This window comes from Vigna umbellata, chromosome 4 (assembly GCF_029865625.1).
Source record: "Vigna umbellata cultivar VRB3 chromosome 4, Vumbellata_1.0, whole genome shotgun sequence".
NCBI classification, from domain to species: Eukaryota; Viridiplantae; Streptophyta; class Magnoliopsida; order Fabales; family Fabaceae; genus Vigna; species Vigna umbellata.
In genome coordinates this window covers 38,076,344-38,097,612 of record NC_142168.1, presented here as the reverse complement: position 1 = coordinate 38,097,612, position 21,269 = coordinate 38,076,344, and the positions used below count along the sequence as shown (strand labels likewise).

The 21,269-nt window shown below is 31.1% G+C and overlaps 2 protein-coding genes across 3 annotated transcripts; one reads left to right on the top strand and one right to left on the bottom strand.

Annotated features, from left to right (window-relative positions):
* Window positions 1–6,590: 6,590 nt before the first annotated feature.
* LOC124834934 (microtubule-destabilizing protein 60-like) lies at window positions 6,591–9,784 on the bottom strand. The gene is made up of 8 exons (XM_047309767.2): window positions 8,816–9,784; window positions 8,466–8,499; window positions 8,272–8,367; window positions 8,036–8,155; window positions 7,522–7,620; window positions 7,236–7,295; window positions 7,033–7,127; window positions 6,591–6,899 (listed from the first exon to the last, which is right to left on the bottom strand). Exons 1-8 carry the CDS (start codon window positions 9,673–9,675, stop codon window positions 6,776–6,778), a joined length of 1,488 nt encoding a protein of 495 aa, XP_047165723.1. The 5' UTR covers window positions 9,676–9,784; the 3' UTR covers window positions 6,591–6,775.
* Window positions 9,785–17,666: 7,882 nt separating this feature from the next.
* On the top strand, window positions 17,667–20,468 carry LOC124834939 (UDP-glucose 6-dehydrogenase 1-like). Of its 2 annotated transcripts, none has more exons than XM_047309770.2 (2): window positions 17,667–17,817; window positions 18,775–20,468. In XM_047309770.2, exon 2 carries the CDS (start codon window positions 18,793–18,795, stop codon window positions 20,233–20,235), a length of 1,443 nt encoding a protein of 480 aa, XP_047165726.1. In that variant the 5' UTR covers window positions 17,667–17,817; window positions 18,775–18,792; the 3' UTR covers window positions 20,236–20,468. The 2 variants fall into 2 exon arrangements, with proteins under 2 accessions (XP_047165726.1, XP_047165728.1); XM_047309772.2 differs by lacking the exon at window positions 17,667–17,817 and adding an exon at window positions 17,837–17,975.
* Window positions 20,469–21,269: the final 801 nt, after the last annotated feature.

Below are 21,269 nucleotides of genomic sequence, written 5' to 3'. Positions count from 1 at the left end.
AACTGGCCTGGTGGCGCAGATAATGAAAATGGTGTGGATGCCAAGGGAGGAGCAGGAGGAGTGAGTCTGAAAAAAGAGGCTCCTCAACCAGGGTAACAGTTGACGAAAAAGATGCCATACCCTGTAGGTTGGTGAAGGTTTCGCAATGGAGGTTGTTGCGCGAGAATGATGGAGAAGGGGGTGGGTCGGTGGTGTCCTGGTTATGAGAAGCTATGGAGGTTTTTGGTGAAGAAGATGAGTGTGACGGATTCGGAGTGGCTTCGCGATTGGGGAATTTCTGATTGCAGGTCTGTGTTGATGGTGGTGATGGTCAAGCGAAATAGGGTTTGATGGTGGTGAAGATGATCAGCGTTGGTGCTAGGTTGCGGTGGTGGCTTGTGGTGGTCCACTTCCCACAACACACCTCTCTCCATTCCCATCCTCTCCCTATTCCTCTTCCTCCAGTTCTATCCTCATCACCACCGCCAAGGACAACTTCTCCCTCGTCACCACCAAATGCAAAAAGAGAAAAAAAAAACAAAATATGAAAATTATGAAAATCATTAATATAGAATGAGGAAAAGCTGAACATTGTAGAAAGAACATATGAGAGAGAAGAAAAAAAGTCAGATTTTATAGCCAAGTCGGCACGAATTTAACTCTGTTTATGCTAATTTAACAGAGGGGACTTTATTTATACAATTTTTACAACTTTGAGACTCAATAGATTCAATTTTAAAACCGGATACTAAACATAAATTTACCTCTTAACATAGAGACGAAATAAGCATTTAAGCCTTTATAAATAACAATTAATAGACATTTCATCCGTTAGATAGAATGAAATATTAACATTGATACTATTTGTATTTAAACAATACATTATCTTTTTTAACACAATTATAAGTTTTTATTTATTGTATGATATTATTTATTGTACATTATTATTTGTATTTAAACAATACATAATTAATGTAAATTATACAATTTAATATCATTTTCTATCTTTATCTATTATTAATATTGAGTTTTAATATTTTGTCATTTTCGACAAATGAAATTATATTTTTTTATCAACAATAAAAAAAATAGTTACTTGAAGCACTTAAACCTTTTTTGCATAAGCGAAATATATGTTATGTCTTTATTTTTTCTGTTTACTCATTAAAAAATCATTATTTTAGCATAAATCAATATTCAGTTCACAATAAAATTTTGGACAATGATGATATATCATTATGTTTTAGATATTTGTTGATTATGTATAAAAGTTACAAGTTAATATTGATGGTTAATTAATTATGAGTGAATTTAACATGTTAATCATATTGATTAGGATTATTTTATTATTTGTTAAATTAAAAAATTATTTTGAAAATTATGCAAAAGTAAATTAGAAACATTTAACAAATTGTCAAATCCAATTGTAAATTATTGTTTGGCATTGAATATAATTAATTACCATTTACGTTTGGACCATTTAACATTTTGTCTTAAAATGAATGAAAAAATCACTGAAATACCTTTGGTGGGTATTACTTTCAAAGTTATGTCTTAGATATATCATTATGTTTTAGATATTTGTTAGTTATGTATAAAAGTTACCAAGTTAATAGTGATTGTTCATTAGTTATGAGTGATTTAACATGTTAATCTTATTATAAAGTTTTATAATCATATTATAAAGTTTTATAACGTATATCATTTTCCTTCCACCACCGTGCTGCTGTGCGTCACACTCAGGCCACCATCTTCTCCACATCGTCGGACCACTGTGAGTTTCGCCGTTAGCAACCGCACATGCCACCACGAATCAACTAGGAAACCCAATCTACATAAGAAACTCTCCACTGCAACGAATCAGTCCCAAACCGTGAGCCCAAATCGTTCTGCACCATGAGAACTACCATAAACATCTCACCATCTTGATCTTCTTCATCGCAAACTAGAGAACTCCACCTTCACGAACCTGCAAAGTGTAACCCCAAAAATCACAGAATCATTGCTGCATAAAACCCACAATTCCCAAATCTCCTTCGAACATCAATCCTAGTTCGGCGCAACAATCACGAACCTTTTTGAACCAAACCCTACTTGCGCAAATCACATTCAACCCCCAAATCGAAACAAAGATCCCCCATCGCAATAGGTTGCGCAACCTTCATCATCTTTCTCGTGCACCGTCATCAATACAAATCACAAAAACCTAATTCGCGAAATTGTGCCTCCTCCATGAAACCTGTAAAATGCCAAATCGCACCACTGAACTCATTACCTCCATTAATGACCTGAAACCATCTACAAGGAGCGAAACTCCTAAATCACTTTCCATTAAATCACAAAAACCTATAGAAATCAGAATCAACCACAACATATAGAAATTATGGTTTTTTATTTGGGGAAGATGGTGATGGCATGACGAGATGATGATGTGAGTCAGCCACTTTGAGCACTATTGCGTGATAGCCCATTCCAATTTTCTTGCGTGGACTCTATGCCGTTAGCGATGTAGATGCCATTAGCGAAAATAACCAAATTGAATAAATTTTACAAAAAAAAATGACCATTTTTAATGGCCGAATAATGTAACACCCTAATATTTTAAAGGGTATTACTGATAGTAGAGACTAAATTAATTTGATATCTCATATAAACAATCAAACTTTATTTCAATTACTCCAAAGTACAATACCAAACTTACACACTTTAACAATATAGTCTTCACCATTGAAATTTCAACTTATAAGTTTTACACAACATAATCTTCCCAATACAAATTTATTCTTTTTACAAAAATCCCTGAAAGTTTTTCCCCGCATCTCTCTCATCTCTAAGCTTTTTCAACCGCATCTGCAACATTATCTAATCACATATAACATGAGTTATATGATCATAGTACAAACAAATAAGGGTAAGCCCACCATATCATAAAATCATTAAACTTGTAATAAAAATATTATAATCATGTATTTCTGCAATTGATAAAATATCCTTATTCCGATGTCATTAATTCATCATTATCAAAATCATCTTTTCCATTTCCATAAATCTTACAAGTGTACCATGCTTACTCATGAAGCCTTATGGTCAGACCGCTCTCTGCCTGCTTCCTTAAGCCTCACTTATATACTATGTCTTACTTTCTGAAGCCTTATGGTCAGACCCCTCTCTGCCTGCTTCTATATAACTTACGAATCATACGTTTATGTCAAAGCCTTATGGTCAGACCACTTTCTGCCTGCTTTCATAAACCTCAGGTGTTACGTTGCTCATACCAAACTCTCATGGTATAACTCGAACATACTACTCCCGGTAGTAAACATCATTTCATAAGTAATGATTTCTCATATCCACTCCAACATTTCATAAAACCAACAATTCATACCCTCTTATCCACCTAACTCAATCATGTTCATTCTTTAATCATGAATTCATAATAACCCGTTTTGGTATCAATAAATTAAACATATTGCCATATATCATGCTTCATATTATAAACTCATTTTGCTCATAACGAGTATAACTCAACATATTTTCACCAAACAAAGATCATGGATCAACCAAAATATATCAACATATCGTAGGAACTACATATTAAAGTCTGGGCTCAATGTAATGATAAATAAAATATATATGAAATTTTTACCATGATAATATTATGCATCTACAATCAACTTGTTTTATTTTATTTTCATCCTAGTAGAGATTTTTCTTTACCCCAATTGGTCACCAGAGAGGACCCAGATGTCTGAACGCATCAAACTCACCTTCGACGCCAGCACATATGACTAGTCACAACTGACTGGACCAGGCCAGGGCTGCTCTATGATCAGGGATGTGCCAACTCAGGTTTTTAAGGTTCCTCTATCCTACCAACAAAGGGAGGCCCTCAATAATTAATCAATTTATTTATTTAATTTATCTACCTTGTTGTCTTATGCTCTAAATCTAAAATGCCTAATTTTAATATTTTTACTTCCTCTCACAACAACCTCAAACAGTATCTGTATATCTATTTAATACTCATATATAAGCTATTATAGAACCCTTACTCCAGACCTTCCAACAAGATCAATTTCAGCCAACAAACTCATTCAATAAATTCATCACATCACAACATGTACAATTTAACAGTTTCAGTTATAACACCCAATATAATAAAAGTCATAAAACAGTTTCGCAAGAGAACACCAGTTCAACATTCGTATATTTATAAATTCATACAAAAATAATTAGTTGCCCTTACCATCAAAATAATATTAATATAAAAATTCAGGGGAAACAAGAAGTTGAATCTGACAGAGCCGGTTAGACAACTTCTCATCCTTCCACAAAGATGCAATAAAAAGAATAGATAAAACAATAAAATTTCTGGGGAAACAAGAAGTTGAATCTGGCAGAGCCGGTTAGACAACTTCACATCCTTCCAAAAATACAATATAAAGATATAAAAAAACAACAACAAAAGCTTTGGGGAAACAAGAAGTTGAATCTGGCAGAGCCGGTTAGACAACTTCTCGTCCTTCCAAAAATACAATATAAAGATATAAGAAACAACCAAAGTTTTGGGGAAACAAGAAGTTGAATCTGGCAGAGCCGGTTAGACAACTTCTCGTCCTTCCAAAAATACCATATAAAGATATAAGAAACAACCAAAGCTTTGGGGAAACAAGAAGTTGAATCTGGCAGAGCCGGTTAGACAACTTCTCTTCCTTCCAAAAATACAAAAGAAACAAATAAGTGTTCTCATTCAAAATTCAAGACCATACAGCAACAAAATACTACATATTCAAGATTTAGGATTAGAGAAAAGCAAAGTATAAGAGTGGCTTCCCTTACCTCTATTACAGACTTAATCTCCTCGCTCTCTGAAAACTTCCAGAATATCCCCTTTGCAATTAGAAATTCTTCCAACTCTCTTCTCTCAACATTTTTCTAAGTTCTTTGGTGTAAATTTTCAGCCTTCCCCCTTGGCTATTTATAGTAAAAAATTTTACTATTCATTTTTACTATTCATTTGTACTATTCATTTTTTTATTCATTTTACTATTACAAAAATAATTTTTTATTTGCAAATTGGTGAATTCTGATCTCAAAGCTACGTGTAACACTTATCCTTTCCAAAAATAAATTTTTTTTTTTTACTATTCACTTTTTACTATTCACTTTTTACTATTCACTTTTTACTATTCACAATTTACTATTCACTATTTTTTTTTATTAATAATTTTTTTTTTTAATTTTTTTTTTTATCTAGTATCTAACTTACAAATATTTTCAAGGATCTTACAAATAAACTCGATAATCACTTTGAACAAAGATGACGAATATAAAGACCAAAATAAGTATTATGCCTAAAAACTTTATTTCCAACTAAAGTTGGAAACTTTAGGATGTGAGAAATTTACCAATTGAAGTCAATTGTGCATTGCTGATGAAAATCATAGACAATGAATATTTGAGATGGCATTGGGTGTTGGCTTCGAGAGCCAAAGTTAAAGAGCTTTTGGTGATTTGGTCGTTGGGCGCAAAGGATCATCATTGGTACTACTTTTACAATGAGTTTCAGAGGTCCCTAGCTTTAGGTGCTCTTTGCTTAAATTGGGCACTCATGTTCCACTAAACTCCAAGAGTCCTCCTACCAAGGGTCCCATCACTAGGCAAGGGTGGAGCATCGATGGACGCCCACTTGACAATGAGCCCTTATTTTACAAGTGTTGGACGCCTTCTCCAAATCACTTGGCACCACTCCTCTTTTATGTGTTGTTGTGTATATTTGTGGTATTTCATGAAGTTTTACTGGTTGTTCTTGAACATGGATATTTTAGATGAAATTATTATAAATCAAGGTAGTATAGGGTGTATTGGTGTTAAGTGCAAAGGTGCGATTTTTTTTATTCTACTAGTAATTTGAGTCAAATAAACAAGAATTTATGGTGGTGAGAATCGAAGAAAGTTGTTATCAAGAGTAATGATGTTAATCACGTTCAGTAGAGATATTGAATTTTCCCTGACTCAATGAATTGGGAAAGTTGTCTATACTATAACTCTTGAGAGGAGTAGACACGTGCAAAATCTTATAGCGTTAACCAATATATCGATGCTTCAAAGGTTGAGTCTTTTGAATGATTTTATATGTTGTATAGGATAAATTTTGGATATATTGTATTCTAGACTATATTATTGAAAATCAAATTATATGAATATTCTTTTTTATTTAAAACTTATAAGTTTTATTTGGCTTACCTTGGGTTTTATTGAAGAAGGACAATGTTGAGATTACGTGGAAATGCTAAAATATAAAAGCATGTTGTGATGTAAAAAGTAAAGGGGGACTGTACCTAATATCCTTGATATTTTGTAATTTCTAATGGTAGTAATTTTGAACAGCTACATATGACTTCCTGGATAAAGATCAAAAAAACTAAAAGAAAAAGAAAAGAGTAATTTTTAGTGCCTTGATCTTAAGCAACATTGTACAGTAAATTCCTTCTTTCACGATAAGCAAAAAGAATTTGCAACTATATACAAAATTGCATTTTGTGGAGAGAATTGTGCAAAAATAACCATCTTTAGAATTTATTGTTCTCAATAATTGAATGAATAACAAATTAAAAAAAAAAATAGTGACATTTCATTTCATTGCACAATTCAGAGAAATATCATGACTATGCACAAAAGAATTTGCAACTATATATTGAGTTGCCAATGTACAAAATTGAATATTGTGGAGTGAAAGAATTATGGAAAATGAAAGCATTATTTCACTTCATATGACAAAATGGCCATTGGAAGCTTAGTTGAGATAGGAGGAGCAGGGATTCATGTCATTCCATGACAACAAGCATTTCATCTTCTTAGGTTGATGTTGGGGTATGTGAATCTTGGGTTCTCTAGGTATTGTTGGATGCTTCATTGACCTTTCATGCATAAAGAATCATAATGAGAAAAAAATGAAGTGACACATTTTACAGAAAACATGTTCTACCAGCATAAAGAATCATAGTGAAAAAAAAAAATGAAGTGACAGAAAACATGTTCTAACTGTCATACCTCCTTGGAACAAAAGGTCTATCAAAATAAGGCATTGGTTGAGCCTTTGGAACTAGTTCCTTCCTCAACCTCTTTATTTCTTCTTCTTCTGCCATCTATACACATGGGAATGAAGTATTTTAGATGATGGAAGAAAACATGGTAACTTGGTGCATGTCTTTTATCATGAAAACATGTTTTAGAAAGATGATAGACAGTGTTACCTTCTGTTGTCTTTCCCTTTCCAGCTTCAGTTGTTCTATGAAGTTAAATTTTTCTACCACCTACAATCAAACAAATGATTCATTTTTGGTTGCGTTTTCAACAATCATCCATTTTTTTCTCAAACGAAAGAGTTGAGTGGCTCAAACTGAACTTGGCAGTTAAAATCATGCATGAAGTAGTGGCTTCTACAACCACAGAAAATTACACTTTATAATGCACATACCTAAAGAAACTACCTAGTAATAACAATAAAGTAAAAGAAAAAAAAATGGATGAAAGAGGCACCTGTTGGTCAAATTCAGCACGATCAATTGCCCGAATATCACTATGGAGCTTTAGGTCAATAGGCCTTGTTATCTCTTTAACTATAGGTTTTAACAAGCACTGCGAAAAATGGCACCAACGGAGTGGCGTTAAGCTCAGAAATCCATTAATATGACAAGCATTGTAATGAGAGGAATCGAAGGTAAATATGACATTAAGCTAAGTAATGAATTACAACTGGCAAGTAAATATAGCACGGTAACAAGTGACCAAAATAGTGACACTTTAAGCCAATTAATTCATCACAACTACCAAGAAAGCATGACTAGCACAGTGACACCAGAAGAATGACATTAAAAGCTATATATTCCACTACCAATTAACAAGGAAACATGACAAGCTCTGTACGCAAGTGACATCATAAGAGTGATACTGAGCTCATCAATTCATTACAATTAGCAAGTACACATGAATATCACTGTAATAAGAATCACAACCACCCAAACAAAGGACTTCAATGAAAAGATCACCTCACCTCAGGTTCATCTGTTGTCCAAGGAAGACCTTGTGCAATTGGTATCCTCATTTTTTCTTCTTCAGCCATCATCTTTTGTTCTTTCTTAATCAATTCTTCCTCTTTCACCTTACCCCTTTGCTACAGTATCATTGCATCACAAATGTTACTCTCCAAACTCCAGAGTTATTAAAAAGATGAAAACAAAAAAGAAAAAACATTATAATAAATCAAATCAATCACCACAAAAATGTTACCTCTGTTCTTAGCTTAAATGGTTTTTGCTTAGTAACTTTTTGCTTTTCCTTCCTCTTCAACTTACTCCCTCCAAAAGTACCACATGAATCCAAACTCTACAAAAATAGAATCATTAAAATTCAAAAATTGAATTAGTGAGCAATTTAACATTCTTCAATTAATCATATAATAAAAACAGCTTCTGAAGTCTTACATTTCTCCGGCTCCTTCTATCCCCAGTAGACACACTGCAACACCACCAAATGCACAATAATGCACAAATCAACAAAAAACATCACAATAGCAAATGACACAAATGAAGAAAAGTTATTTGAAACCTTAATCTAAGGACAAAACTTAGGTACAGTTCCTTAAATGTGTTTATTGCAGTTCTACAATCAGAATTAAAGCAAATTTTTATAATGATGGTTAACAAAGTGAAACTCTAATTTTGACAGGATAATTTTTGTCCCTAAGCTAACCACAAATCCATGCACCAGAAGACACTCAAAACTACATCTAAGTTTTACCCTTAATCTAATCAAGTAGAGCCAAAAGTCAAACCTTGCAAAGCTATTATCCCATGAGGAAGAAACTGAAATCCCTTGATCCAAGCCAAGGTTCTCGGACGTCAAAACCAAATCAGAAGTACAATGAAACGAAGAAGAATCAGAAACAGATGCATCGGCCGCTGCAACTGTCTTATGATGTTCTTCGAATTGTAACAGAGGCAAAGACCAATTCATCATTTTGCCCTTATTATCTTTCCTTTCATGATGATCATCCTCCTTGTGATTGTTTTCCTCCGAACCTTTGGGTTCAGTGAGAAGCTTCTCAAAGGCTTTAACCAAATGCATAACTTTCCCAAACCCATCTTTAGCAACACTCGTACTCTTCCCCCCTTCTTCCAATAACCTACCCCTCTCCCTCCTTCGTTTATTGAATCCCTCGTCTTCTTTTTCTTTATCTTCTACTGCTTCACTTTTTCTTCCCTCAATTTCAATTGCATTCACACTCTCACACTCTGTTTTTGCTTCTTCTTCAACATCTTCATCAACATCATCACAAAACTTATTCTCTTTGAGGAAAAACTCTTCTTGAGAAGCCCTAAGGGTCTGATACGCCACGCAAACGCACTTCGCGCCACCTTTATGTTTGCACTTGCACAGCACGCTGTCGTTTCGAAGACCCTTTTGATTCTTCTTCTTAGCCACCACGAACTTCCTCTGCCGGATCCTGTTCTGCGGGGATTGTACAATTGGGTTGGTGGTGTTTGATTTGGAGGATCTCAAAGCAGGGGACTTTGAAGAAGGGCTTCGAAGGTGAGAAACATTAGGGTTCGCATTCTCTGAGTTTCTTGTAGGTTTCTTTGAAGGTGTGGTGAATGTTTTTGATTGGTGGGTGGTGTTGGTGGGTTGTTCCATTTGGAATCAAAATTGGGTTTGAGAATAGAAAGTAAAGAAGAGGAAAAATGGTGACAGAAACTGAAACAGAGTGAAAATTGTTAGTGCAGAAAGGAATACAGAAAGGAAAGAAGGATTTTCATTGTAACGGCTAGTTTTGGTATGTGATTTGACATTTTTGTTTCCGTTAAGGGTTTTGACCGTTGTATGTGTTATTACCTTCAGTTCATTGCTCAGACTTCATTTATTTTTCTTCTTTTTGATAGGTTGAAGATTATTAACATTTATTTTTGCTATTCATGACACGAGATTTTGTTTTTTTTTTTATTAATTTAAGATTTTATATTTTAAAAAATTCCATAATTTTAACATTTTTTTATTATTTTGGGCATATATTTTTATTTTCGTTTTAATTATCCAAATTATCTCTAAATAATACCTTATACTAAATATTAGGTTTAGAGTTTAATTGGATCAAAATAAAATAAATATAAGTATAATTGAAGATTCATTTGAAATTAACTAAAAATGAGGACTAAATCGAAAAATAAAATCTGAGATGAAATCACATATAAAAAAAAAAAAGAAATCACCAACACACATATATGTATTTTACATAATAGTGTAAAAATTTACATAAATGGTTTTTTTTTTTCAGGAAATGAGTTATTACTGTTGTGAGTTTTATGTTGAAAGATGTTTTCTCTTCATGTGATAATGTTCTTCTTATGTTGTGTTTTTTCTTTTAAGAATAAAATAAATATCTTTTTAAAGTAACTTTTATGAGTCACTCTTAAATATGATTTATTTGGTCAGATATTCTTTATTTTGATATCTTTGATTTTAATAAAGAGAGACAGTAAGGAAGAAATAAGGAATATAATTAATATTTGACATAAATGAATTTACACCGGCTTTAAAAAATAGATAAATAATTTTCTTCACATTTAATAAAAAAAATTCCTTTTAAGAGTATACAAATCGAATAAATGTAAAATTAATGATAAACCCTTTATAGTAAAAACAATGTCAAGTAATTGATATAAATGGAGCCTAATATAATAATATAGACTTGAATATATTTACTAGGTTTTTTTAAAACATAATTTAGGTTATTAACATTTTAATTAAATACGTGCAGGTATATTTAATTTGATTCTGTAGAGTAGAAAATGTGAATAAATTAAAACTAATTTTAAATTTCCAGGTAAAAAAAATAAAAAGGAATGCAATATGAATTGACTAAATGCAGGTTTAAAAAAATTACCTGGACTTTCAGAAAATTAATTAACATTTTAACAAAATATATACATATATTTGTTTGATACGATTTTGAAGAGTTGAAATTCTGAATTAACTAAAATTAATTTTAAAATTTTCAGGGTGAAATTATGAGCTAACAAACTTGGTAGAAAAAGAAAGTTTATTTAATTGAGTCATTGAGCTTAAATATTTTTTTAGTAAAAAATGAAAGCAAATTCAAATAAATAAAAAATGAGTATAATGAAGATAAAGAACAACAAATGGATCAAAGATGTAGTTCATGTTGAATTTTAGTTTATTCTTAAAAAATATTACTCGTTTTCATAATTAGTTAAGAAAATTAAAAATGTGATGAGAAAAATTAAAAATCTCGTTAATTTATCTAGAAATAAGTCATCCCAATGAAAGAGAAAAAAATAAGCCGGAAAAAATTATTCATCTTAATAACAGTAATTTTAAAAACTGAAATATAAAATTAATGTTAATTTTAAAAATGTTATCCTATATGTGCGGAGTTGGTAAGACACTAATCTACATCCCTAGTTTCTGCCTAAAAAGTTAAAACTTAAATTGATTTTAATTCAAAATTGGGAATGCCAATTATATTTGAAACTGAAAGATTATACAACTATTCAAGTTGAGTGATAATTTATACTTTTTAATTATCTAATAAAAAATTATTATATAATAAATTTTTTATTGATTTGGTTTAGCTTAAACTTTGATAATGGAAAGTAATTTAGTAGTTTAAAGTTGATTTTATGAGGTCACTTTGTTTATTATTGTTCATGTGAAATATAGTCTTGGATTAATGTAGAAATCCTAGTATTTCCTCTTATTGAAACATGCCACAACTAAAAAAAGTCACTCATTTATTTCTTGAATGCGATTAGATCCAAAGTTGAAAAAGGTTGAATTATGTGAGTAACTATTTCTTTCATATGATTGATTTTTAAATGGAATTTACAATCCTTCACCATTACATCCAAAAAATGTCAACCCTTTTAATTATTAATTTTTGTGGTAAGATGACCCATAATCTATTTAGCATTTAAGTTATGTTTAGATTTTAATTAGAAGCCATCTTCCAATTCCATTAAGCATTATTTCAGACTTTCTTTCTTCAGAACTACTTAAAAACAAAATTCACTCAAACATTAGTTTACTTAAAAGTTACAATGAATTGTTATTTTTGTAGTTCCAAATTAGTTTAACACAAGTTAATTTCTAACCACATTAAATTCAAAAGGCATGAGTCCTTTCCTAATTCAAGTTTGTGAGAGTGTTTGTAAAAAAAAAATTGTTCTAATAATAACAATCACAAAAGGATTGTGTGTTATGATAAGGCCTTGTTCACTTGAGTGGATTTGAGGAAGAGTAATTGAGGGGATTTGAGAGGATTTGAAAATAAATTTTTTTGTTGTTTATTTGAGTCAATTTGGAGGTAAGTGAGAATGAATTTGGAAGTAAAGATTGTGACAATTAGTGTAGGATTAGATTGACGTGACAGATTAAAAAAATTTACTTCCAAATCCAATCTCATTTACCTCCAAATTCATTCAAATAATCAACAAAAAAAATTATTTTCAAATCCTCTCAAATCCCCTCAATTACTCTCCCTCAAATCCACTCAAGTGAACAAGGCCTAATTGATTAGAATGAATATTATTCTAAGATAGAGGTGAATATTTGTCGTATAGCGAAATAGGAAAGAATCCAATAAAAAATACACCAACAAATGTTATGGTAGGAGCAACACTAGAGGGAAATACCACAGCTACATCACTAATATTTGAGTAAACTATGTAACAATATTATTGAATTTATTCAATCTAAAGGTCAATATTCCATTTTTTTTTAAAGACATATGGGTAATATAAGCTTCAAAGATGTAGTTTATGCTGGTGTGTATATATATATATATATATATATATATATATATATAAATTAATTTTGCAAAAATTTAAATTTGAATAGTAAAATAAAAAATATTAAACTGGGAAATTTTATGATGAAAACTTGCTTCTTTTTATTATATTGAGTCAAGCTAATAAAATGTAATAGTAAAGGAACCAAATTGAGAATAGAAAAGTGATAATAGAGGGATGAAAAAGAAATTGAAGAATAACAATAATGAAATGAGATGAGAAAGACAAAGATGGAAATTTAAGCTTATCATAAATGAAATATGTAAAAGAAAGAAATTAGTATCTATGATTAATAGTTAACAATTCATATAACCATTATGTGTACTTTGTGAGAGCTTATTAGAACTTATAAGATGTCCTAACTAATGAGACTTGCTTATTTTAATATTAAAAGTTTAAATATATAAATAAAATTTTAATTGATGAATTTCATTATCTAGAAGAATATTATCTCTTTAAAATTTTTTTTCTAAGGACTCTTTACCATCTCTTTAAGCTTGTTCATCTATTTGAAGATTAAGGAGTGTCTAAGTGATCATTGAGGAAATGTCCTCAAGTTTAAGTGATCATTGAGGAAATGTCCTCAAGTTTATCCAATCAGTTCTTACAAAAGAGTAAGTCAGTTTATCTTTTTCTCTAGTTTGTGTGTTTTCTCATGAATGTAAGTATTGTTCTATCACATGTCCCATTCGAGTCTTCTATATGATTATATGTTGATCAGTAGTGCTAATAATATATCTTATCATGATTTTATGGTTTGTAGGAGTAGATAGAGTTCCTTAAGCTAAGAGAGTCATTCTAGGTTCCATAGATCAGTTTGAGCTTCTAAAAGGTAAAAGAAATTAAATACCATTATTTTCAAGTTTTAATGTGATTAGAATTGTGCGTGCATGTTTGATGGTTTGTGATTGACTTATATTATGGATTTTAGTTGATGGAATCATTGTTGAAAACTATTTTGAGTTTTATGATGGTGTGTTGTTTGACAAGTTTGAATTGGTCTATAATTGATCATCTATTATAGGGATTCTATGTTGGGACGGTTGAAAGTGTGCATGTATTTGTTTGTATGAATTGGATGAAATTGAAGTCGTGGTTAGTTGAAAATTATGCTCAAATCTTGTTTGAGAAATATGATTGTGTGATATTGGAATTGATTGATTTGAGATTGAACTAATGGAATGAGTATCTGATGAGATGAGAAAATTGGTATTCACTTTGACACTAAAACACATATTTGTATAAATCACTGAGTTAGAAATATCAATTTGGTTATTTAATTTGGTACATAGTTCATTAGGTCACAGTTTGAGAAGTTGCAGGTTCTTGGTATCGTGCTCAATGCTTGTTTTCACTGTTGAATGACCAAAATGTGAATGGTCTGGCACTGAACGGTGACATAGCATCGTCGAGTGCTAGTTACCATTGTAGGTCTAGAGCTATTTTCTATCTTTTGGTGCTGAGAGCTCTCTTTTGTGAGGTCTTGTGCGCTAAGCATCAATTTGAGCGTCAATATACTATTATGTGATTTTTTTATATTTGTTGATCTAAATTGGTTTCTATGGATGTTATGTATGTTTAGTGTGAAACTTGCAATGCCTTATGAGTTATATTATGACTGTATGTATATATGTATCAAGTATGATGTGAAAATAATTTCAAGGATAAATTCTTGTATGGTTTTAAGTTTTGCATGTATTGATGTAAGGATTTAGTATTGGAGGTAATCCTTACGCTTTAATAACTATCCAATCTCAAGTAAAGAAGGATGATGCATGTGGTGAAAGGAGCAAGAGGTTTTAGTTTAGGGACTTTACCTTTGCCTAAGGCGTTAACGAACTAATCTTTTGTGTGTTAGGATGAAACTTATTGGCAATGACTCTACACAGCAGTAAAGGTCACCATAAGTGCATAACTCGCTAGAGTTTGACATCAATACATGTATCTGAATGGTTAAGTTTAAAGTTGATGATTGTATGCTTTAGGATTGTTTTATATACTTGTGTTTAAGTGTTAATATTCATAATGCAATTGTATGTATGTTTCTTTGGTAAATTAGCTTATCCTTTGTGTTTGTGGTATGTTTGTTTTCTTTTTTGTTTTCTATTATCACCTCAATGGTGTTAGCAGATGATATGTCTATAAAACATGTACAAAATGGTGACAGCAGGGAGCATAAAGTAGGATTTCTGGTTTATGTGTATATGTATAGATATCTATATCAGTTTTTGTAAAACTCTAGTATTATATTTTAGTTTCAAGTGTAATAAAATTCATAATAGTATAAGATATTATATATATATATATATATATATATATATATATATATATATATATATATTTTGGTGTTAGTTATGTTTGAATAACTGTAATAACATCTTATATGTCTTTTTTAAGTTAATTGTTTCTTTTTTACGTGATGATTCCTATAATAGAGTTAATACTATTAAAATGATGTGTTACATAGTTAAATTTAAATTTAAAAAATAAATTGGGTAAAAAAAATTAAACTAAATGGTAGAAAAGTTGTTTTTTTGTTTTTCTTATAAAGATATTAAAAATATTAAAAATAAGATTATCTTGAAAAATGTAGACAAAAAGTTATATTATTATATTTTTTTTAATACATTGTTATGTTATAGATTTTAATAAATATAGTAAAAAAATTGAACTTAAATGTATCCCGATGATTTCCTTTAGTAATATAAAAGAAATATTAACAACACATTCTTTTTCTCACACTTTTAATCTCATCGTATTGTTTAACTACTAATTATTAATATTGATTATATTTGTAGAAATACTGTGATTATGTATATAATTTGGTAGACTAGATACACTTCTAATAGTTTTTTTTTTTTATAATTTAGTATTAATTTCTTTTATCATAAGTTAAACTTATTTCTATAGTAATAAATCATATATATTTTAACATTTTTTTCTATCTATAATACTCAATGAGTTTTTAGCTAAAAACATGTTTAAATATGTTTAATTATATCTCATCTTATCCTTACAATAAGTAATGTATATATTATAATGAAATGATAGTATATATTAATAAAATATCCTTAGTAAAATGTAGTCAGTATATAGTTGATGTTAGATTTTTGCATGGTGAGAAAACTCTTAATTAGCTTTTTCTTTTTTTTTTGTTAGGTTTTACACAGTTTCTTAAGGCATAAAACAAATCATATATATCATAATTATATTCAGCAATTATATATATACATTTTGAGTGGTTGGTTGTTTCCTCTTTCTAGCTTTAAATGCACTTCACATTTTCTAACTTTTGAAGCAAAGTGCATCCTTCATTTTGAAGTTTGCATAGTGTGAAAAATCACACCATATATTTTAACCTAGATCTAGCTAAGTACACATGATTGTTCTGCTCTTATAATCCTCACCGATAATGATTATATTTTGAATTTGACTTTGATAGTAATTTTCTTTTTAAAGAAAGTGAAGTGATTATTGGAGTAAATCACTTTTGGAATGAAGTAAGAGTTCATTCAAAATACACCTTTAAATTTTCAAATTAAAAGCTCGGAAATTGGATTGTATATAACATGTTTTAACATAAACATGAAAAACAAAATTCAACTTCATGTTGAAAAAGATGGAGAAAAAAAGCACTTTTAAATTAAGTAAACAATATTGAATCTTAGTTTTATTTTAAACAATGTAATTTTAACATGTTAAAATTTGAAATGTAAACAGGTGTAGTAATATCTACAATTTTTTATTTTGCTTTATTGTGATTATTGTGCTTTTGATACACACCAGTCAAATAGTAGCTGCAAATTTAAAAAGTAATATGATAGTCATTTAAATTTGGAATTAGGAGAATAGAAAGAGAAATTGACAATTTTATATATATATATATATATATATATATATATATATATATATATATATATATATATATATATATATATATATTCTATTACAAGCAACAACTTCAATGTGTAAATAATTCTACTGCATCCAGTAGAATGTGGTCAACATTGTATTTTTCAATTCCTATATTAACTAATTAACTGTTCTTTGCCTTAAAAAACTAAGTACCTAAAGAGTTTAGTTCAGGTTGAGTGTTGATTGTTTAATTTCTATGGATAAAAACAACTATTTTTTCGAAGAAATATAAAAAATTACAAATGCAAGTTTAGACTGAAAGATGCAAATTAAAAAGATAAAAATAAAAAAAACACAAAAACCATGAATAGAGCTGAACTGGTCTAAATAGAGAAGTGTATCATTTAGCACAAAAAAAAAATGGAATACAAAATATAAAACTTTTTTATAATCATCTTAAAATTAATACTAAAAGTATTTTCTAAGTAAATAACAGTAGATTACTATTTACCTGGTTGTATTCAGTTTTTATTTCACTAATAATTCACATAAACTCAACCAAAAACTGACTGTCAATAAATAGGAATTACATTAAACTAAAAATTATAATCAAAGTCTGAGTTTTGAATATTCTTATAAAACAGTGGTTGAAAAATTCTTCATTAAATATGACAATAACTTGACAGATTTTCTTGATTAGTAATAACATTTTGCACTAATAACAACATACTTAAGAAAACTCAGCTAAATACTAAGTTATGAAAGACTTAACATTTTATATTCATAGGATGAAGAAGGTGATTGTGACATGGACAAGGTGGTTGAAGTTGACGAAGAAACTGAGACACACGAAAAAGGTTGAAACGTGCCAAGATGTTCATCAGCACTTCTGTGAATTCGCTCATATATCCCAACATTGCCCTTGCTTTTACTGTAGAAGGATACCCCACCAGAATACCATAGAAAGCTTCTCTGCACCAAACACGTCACTCTCACAGAGAAAGCTTGTCCCTTTTGGTAATAACAGCTACCCAACCAAGATTTGTTTACAGTATATATAATCTCTGTAGACACTTCTTCCACATAAGCTTCTCAGGAGGTTCATTCATCTCTGCAGGTGAAGTTTACTTGACACCTCATTTCCTGATTTATGTTCAGGGTTTTCTCAAAGTTTAGATCTTTCTCTACTCTTGTAGCATGTTTTGAGCTGAATCATTGTGGGTGTATATTTGGTGTTAACAATTGTGATGGGGTGTGGTTAGTTCTTGCTGGTTGGTGAGTTTGATTCTGATTTGTGTGAGTGTGTAGATCTTTCGCCATTTTCTCTTCTTGAATGTTAAGTTGTTCAATTTTATGCTTGATTCAATGCTGTCGTGGAATTTGTCTTGAACCTCTTTGGCCTTGGATCTACTGTAATCAGTGGTTGAGGAATTAATAGAAATATCAAACATTTATTTTTCTCTACCTAGTGCAAGATCTGCTGATAGTACTTTCTTAAGATGTGTCTCTGAGTGGTCAACCCACAGTTGTGTGAAAGTTTGTCATCAAATCATCTTCTCCTGGATGAATCTGTTAGATCAGGATATTTTTAGTGTCTTCTCTGAGTTTTTTGCTGTATGATCAGAAGAAAATGAGTTGATTCCTATATTCTTCATGCCATTGTTGGCCCTTGATTCAGACAGAAATTTGATGTATGCTGTTATATTTTTCACTAACATGAATTAACTTCTGAAGACAAGCTATTGTGTCTTGTCACGCTGTCCTGTAATGTGGATATAATTGCAAATTATTTATATATTGTGTTAATACATCCGCCAAATCATTGGTATATACTGATGTCAAATTCATCAACAAAACTTCGATGCAGTTATTTCTATAGTGTTATTAGTGGTGTTTTCTATCAGAGTTGGAGTTTCACTTTGGTAATCTATGTTGACCTTTAAATAGAAAGTTTTATTAAGTAAATTACTGAGATGAAACTTTAATTCTAATTGAAAAACAACACTAAAAGCATCTGTTGAATACATCTATGTTTTGTCCGTTGGCTTGTATATACTGACACATTGAAGATTAGGTTGCTTAGAGAAGAAAAATGGTGAAGATTTGCTGCATTGGTGCTGGATATGTGGGAGGTCCTACAATGGCAGTCATTGCACTGAAGTGCCCCACCATTGAAGTTGCTGTTGTTGATATCTCTAAGTCCCGCATTGCAGCATGGAACAGTGACCACCTTCCTATCTACGAGCCAGGCCTTGATGATGTGGTGAAGCAATGTCGTGGCAAGAACCTTTTCTTTAGCACCGATGTTGAGAAACATGTCTACGAGGCTGACATAGTGTTTGTCTCCGTAAACACCCCGACAAAAACTCGTGGTCTTGGAGCAGGCAAGGCTGCAGATTTGACATACTGGGAGAGTGCAGCTCGCATGATTGCCGATGTCTCCAAGAGTGACAAAATTGTGGTAGAGAAATCCACCGTCCCTGTGAAAACTGCAGAGGCTATAGAGAAAATTTTGACTCACAATGGGAAGGGCATCAAGTTCCAAATCCTGTCAAACCCAGAATTCCTTGCCGAGGGAACTGCAATCAAAGATCTTTTCAACCCAGACAGGGTCCTGATCGGAGGAAGGGAGACCCCAGAAGGTGAAAAGGCCATTCAAACATTGAAAAGTGTTTATGCTCATTGGGTTCCTGAGGAAAGAATCCTCACCACAAACCTGTGGTCTGCTGAACTGTCCAAGCTTGCTGCTAATGCCTTCTTGGCGCAGAGAATTTCATCTGTGAATGCTATGTCAGCACTTTGTGAGGCCACTGGAGCAAATGTCACACAAGTGTCATATGCAGTTGGCACTGACACAAGAATTGGCCCCAAGTTCCTGAATGCCAGTGTTGGTTTTGGTGGGTCATGCTTCCAGAAAGATATCTTGAACCTTGTGTACATCTGTGAGTGCAATGGCCTGCCAGAGGTGGCTGAGTACTGGAAGCAAGTGATCAAGATCAATGACTATCAGAAGAGCCGATTCGTGAACCGTGTGGTTTCCTCAATGTTCAACACAGTTGCAACCAAGAAGATTGCAATTCTGGGGTTTGCATTCAAGAAAGACACTGGGGACACAAGGGAGACACCGGCAATTGATGTGTGCAAGGGACTACTTGGTGACAAGGCACGCCTAAGCATATATGATCCGCAGGTGACTGAGGACCAAATTCAGAGGGATCTTTGGATGAACAAGTTTGATTGGGACCACCCCATTCACTTGCAGCCAACTAGTCCTACAACTGAGAAGAAAGTGAGTGTGGTTTGGGATGCATATGAGGCAACAAAGGATGCAGATGGTGTTTGCATTCTGACTGAGTGGGATGAGTTCAAGACTCTTGATTATCAGAAAGTGTATGACAACATGAGAAAACCAGCGTTTGTTTTTGATGGAAGGAACGTTGTGGATGTGGAGAAGCTACGTGAGATTGGTTTCATTGTCTACTCTATTGGGAAACCACTGGATCCATGGCTCAAGGACATGCCTGCTGTGGCATAAAATAATACACATCTCAAGGATTCACACATTCAGTTTGGTTCATTTTCTTATTGATATACCTTTTTGCCAACATTTTTTCTTTGTCATTTTTCACTTTCCCATATATTAGTTTCCATAAATGAGTATAAATTATGGGAAAGTAGGAGGCCATATGTTCTGTGTTTCTCTCTACTGCAATTCATTACTGTTTGACTGTTATGAATTTTTACAATGATTTTTCTTTTATTGTATTAGTATGGTGTTACTATCAGTTTCGTGAATGTTTTGGTCATTTTTCTATGTCAGAAAGTTGCTTTTAGGCTGTATTTTCACACAGCAGCAAAAAGTTATACTATTTCAATAATTCATTATATATATCTATCTCTGTGTGTGTTAAAAGGTAACTTTAGGATAATTAATTCACTTAATGAAAAATAAGTTTTTATATAAGAAAGTGAGTACTTATATATGAAGGTGAAGAAAAAAAAAAGCTATTGAAAAAAATCATAAATTACAAATTTTAGTTGGATTTTCTTTTTGAGATTAATAGATTGGAAATACTTATCACTTTTGATGTATGAATTATCTATATAAAATATCATGACACTGCTTAACCTTGAAATTTAATGTTTATGGATATTTTTCTTGTATGTTATGAACTTTTTCATTTTCAATATATACCAAACTTTCAAATATTTCAATTTCTAACAATTTTTAATTAATATTTAAGAATATTATGTTGTCTAATTAGAGTTGTAATAAGAGTTTCTGAATAATATTTGATGTTACAAAAATTTACAAAAGAACGTTATTATAATAATAGGCTTTCACCCAAACGCCCTGTAAAAGAAAAAAAAATATTAAATACATAAATTTTGGACATGAAATTAGAATTTATTTTTATTCTAAATTTTAATATATTTTAGTTTTTAAATTTTAAAAATAAATAGTTATAATTCTTTTGATCTAACAAAGTTAAAGTTTTTTAGGGATTAAATGATGTTACAGGTTAATGTTATTTAAGTTAGAACCTGTCATATAAACATCGTAAATAT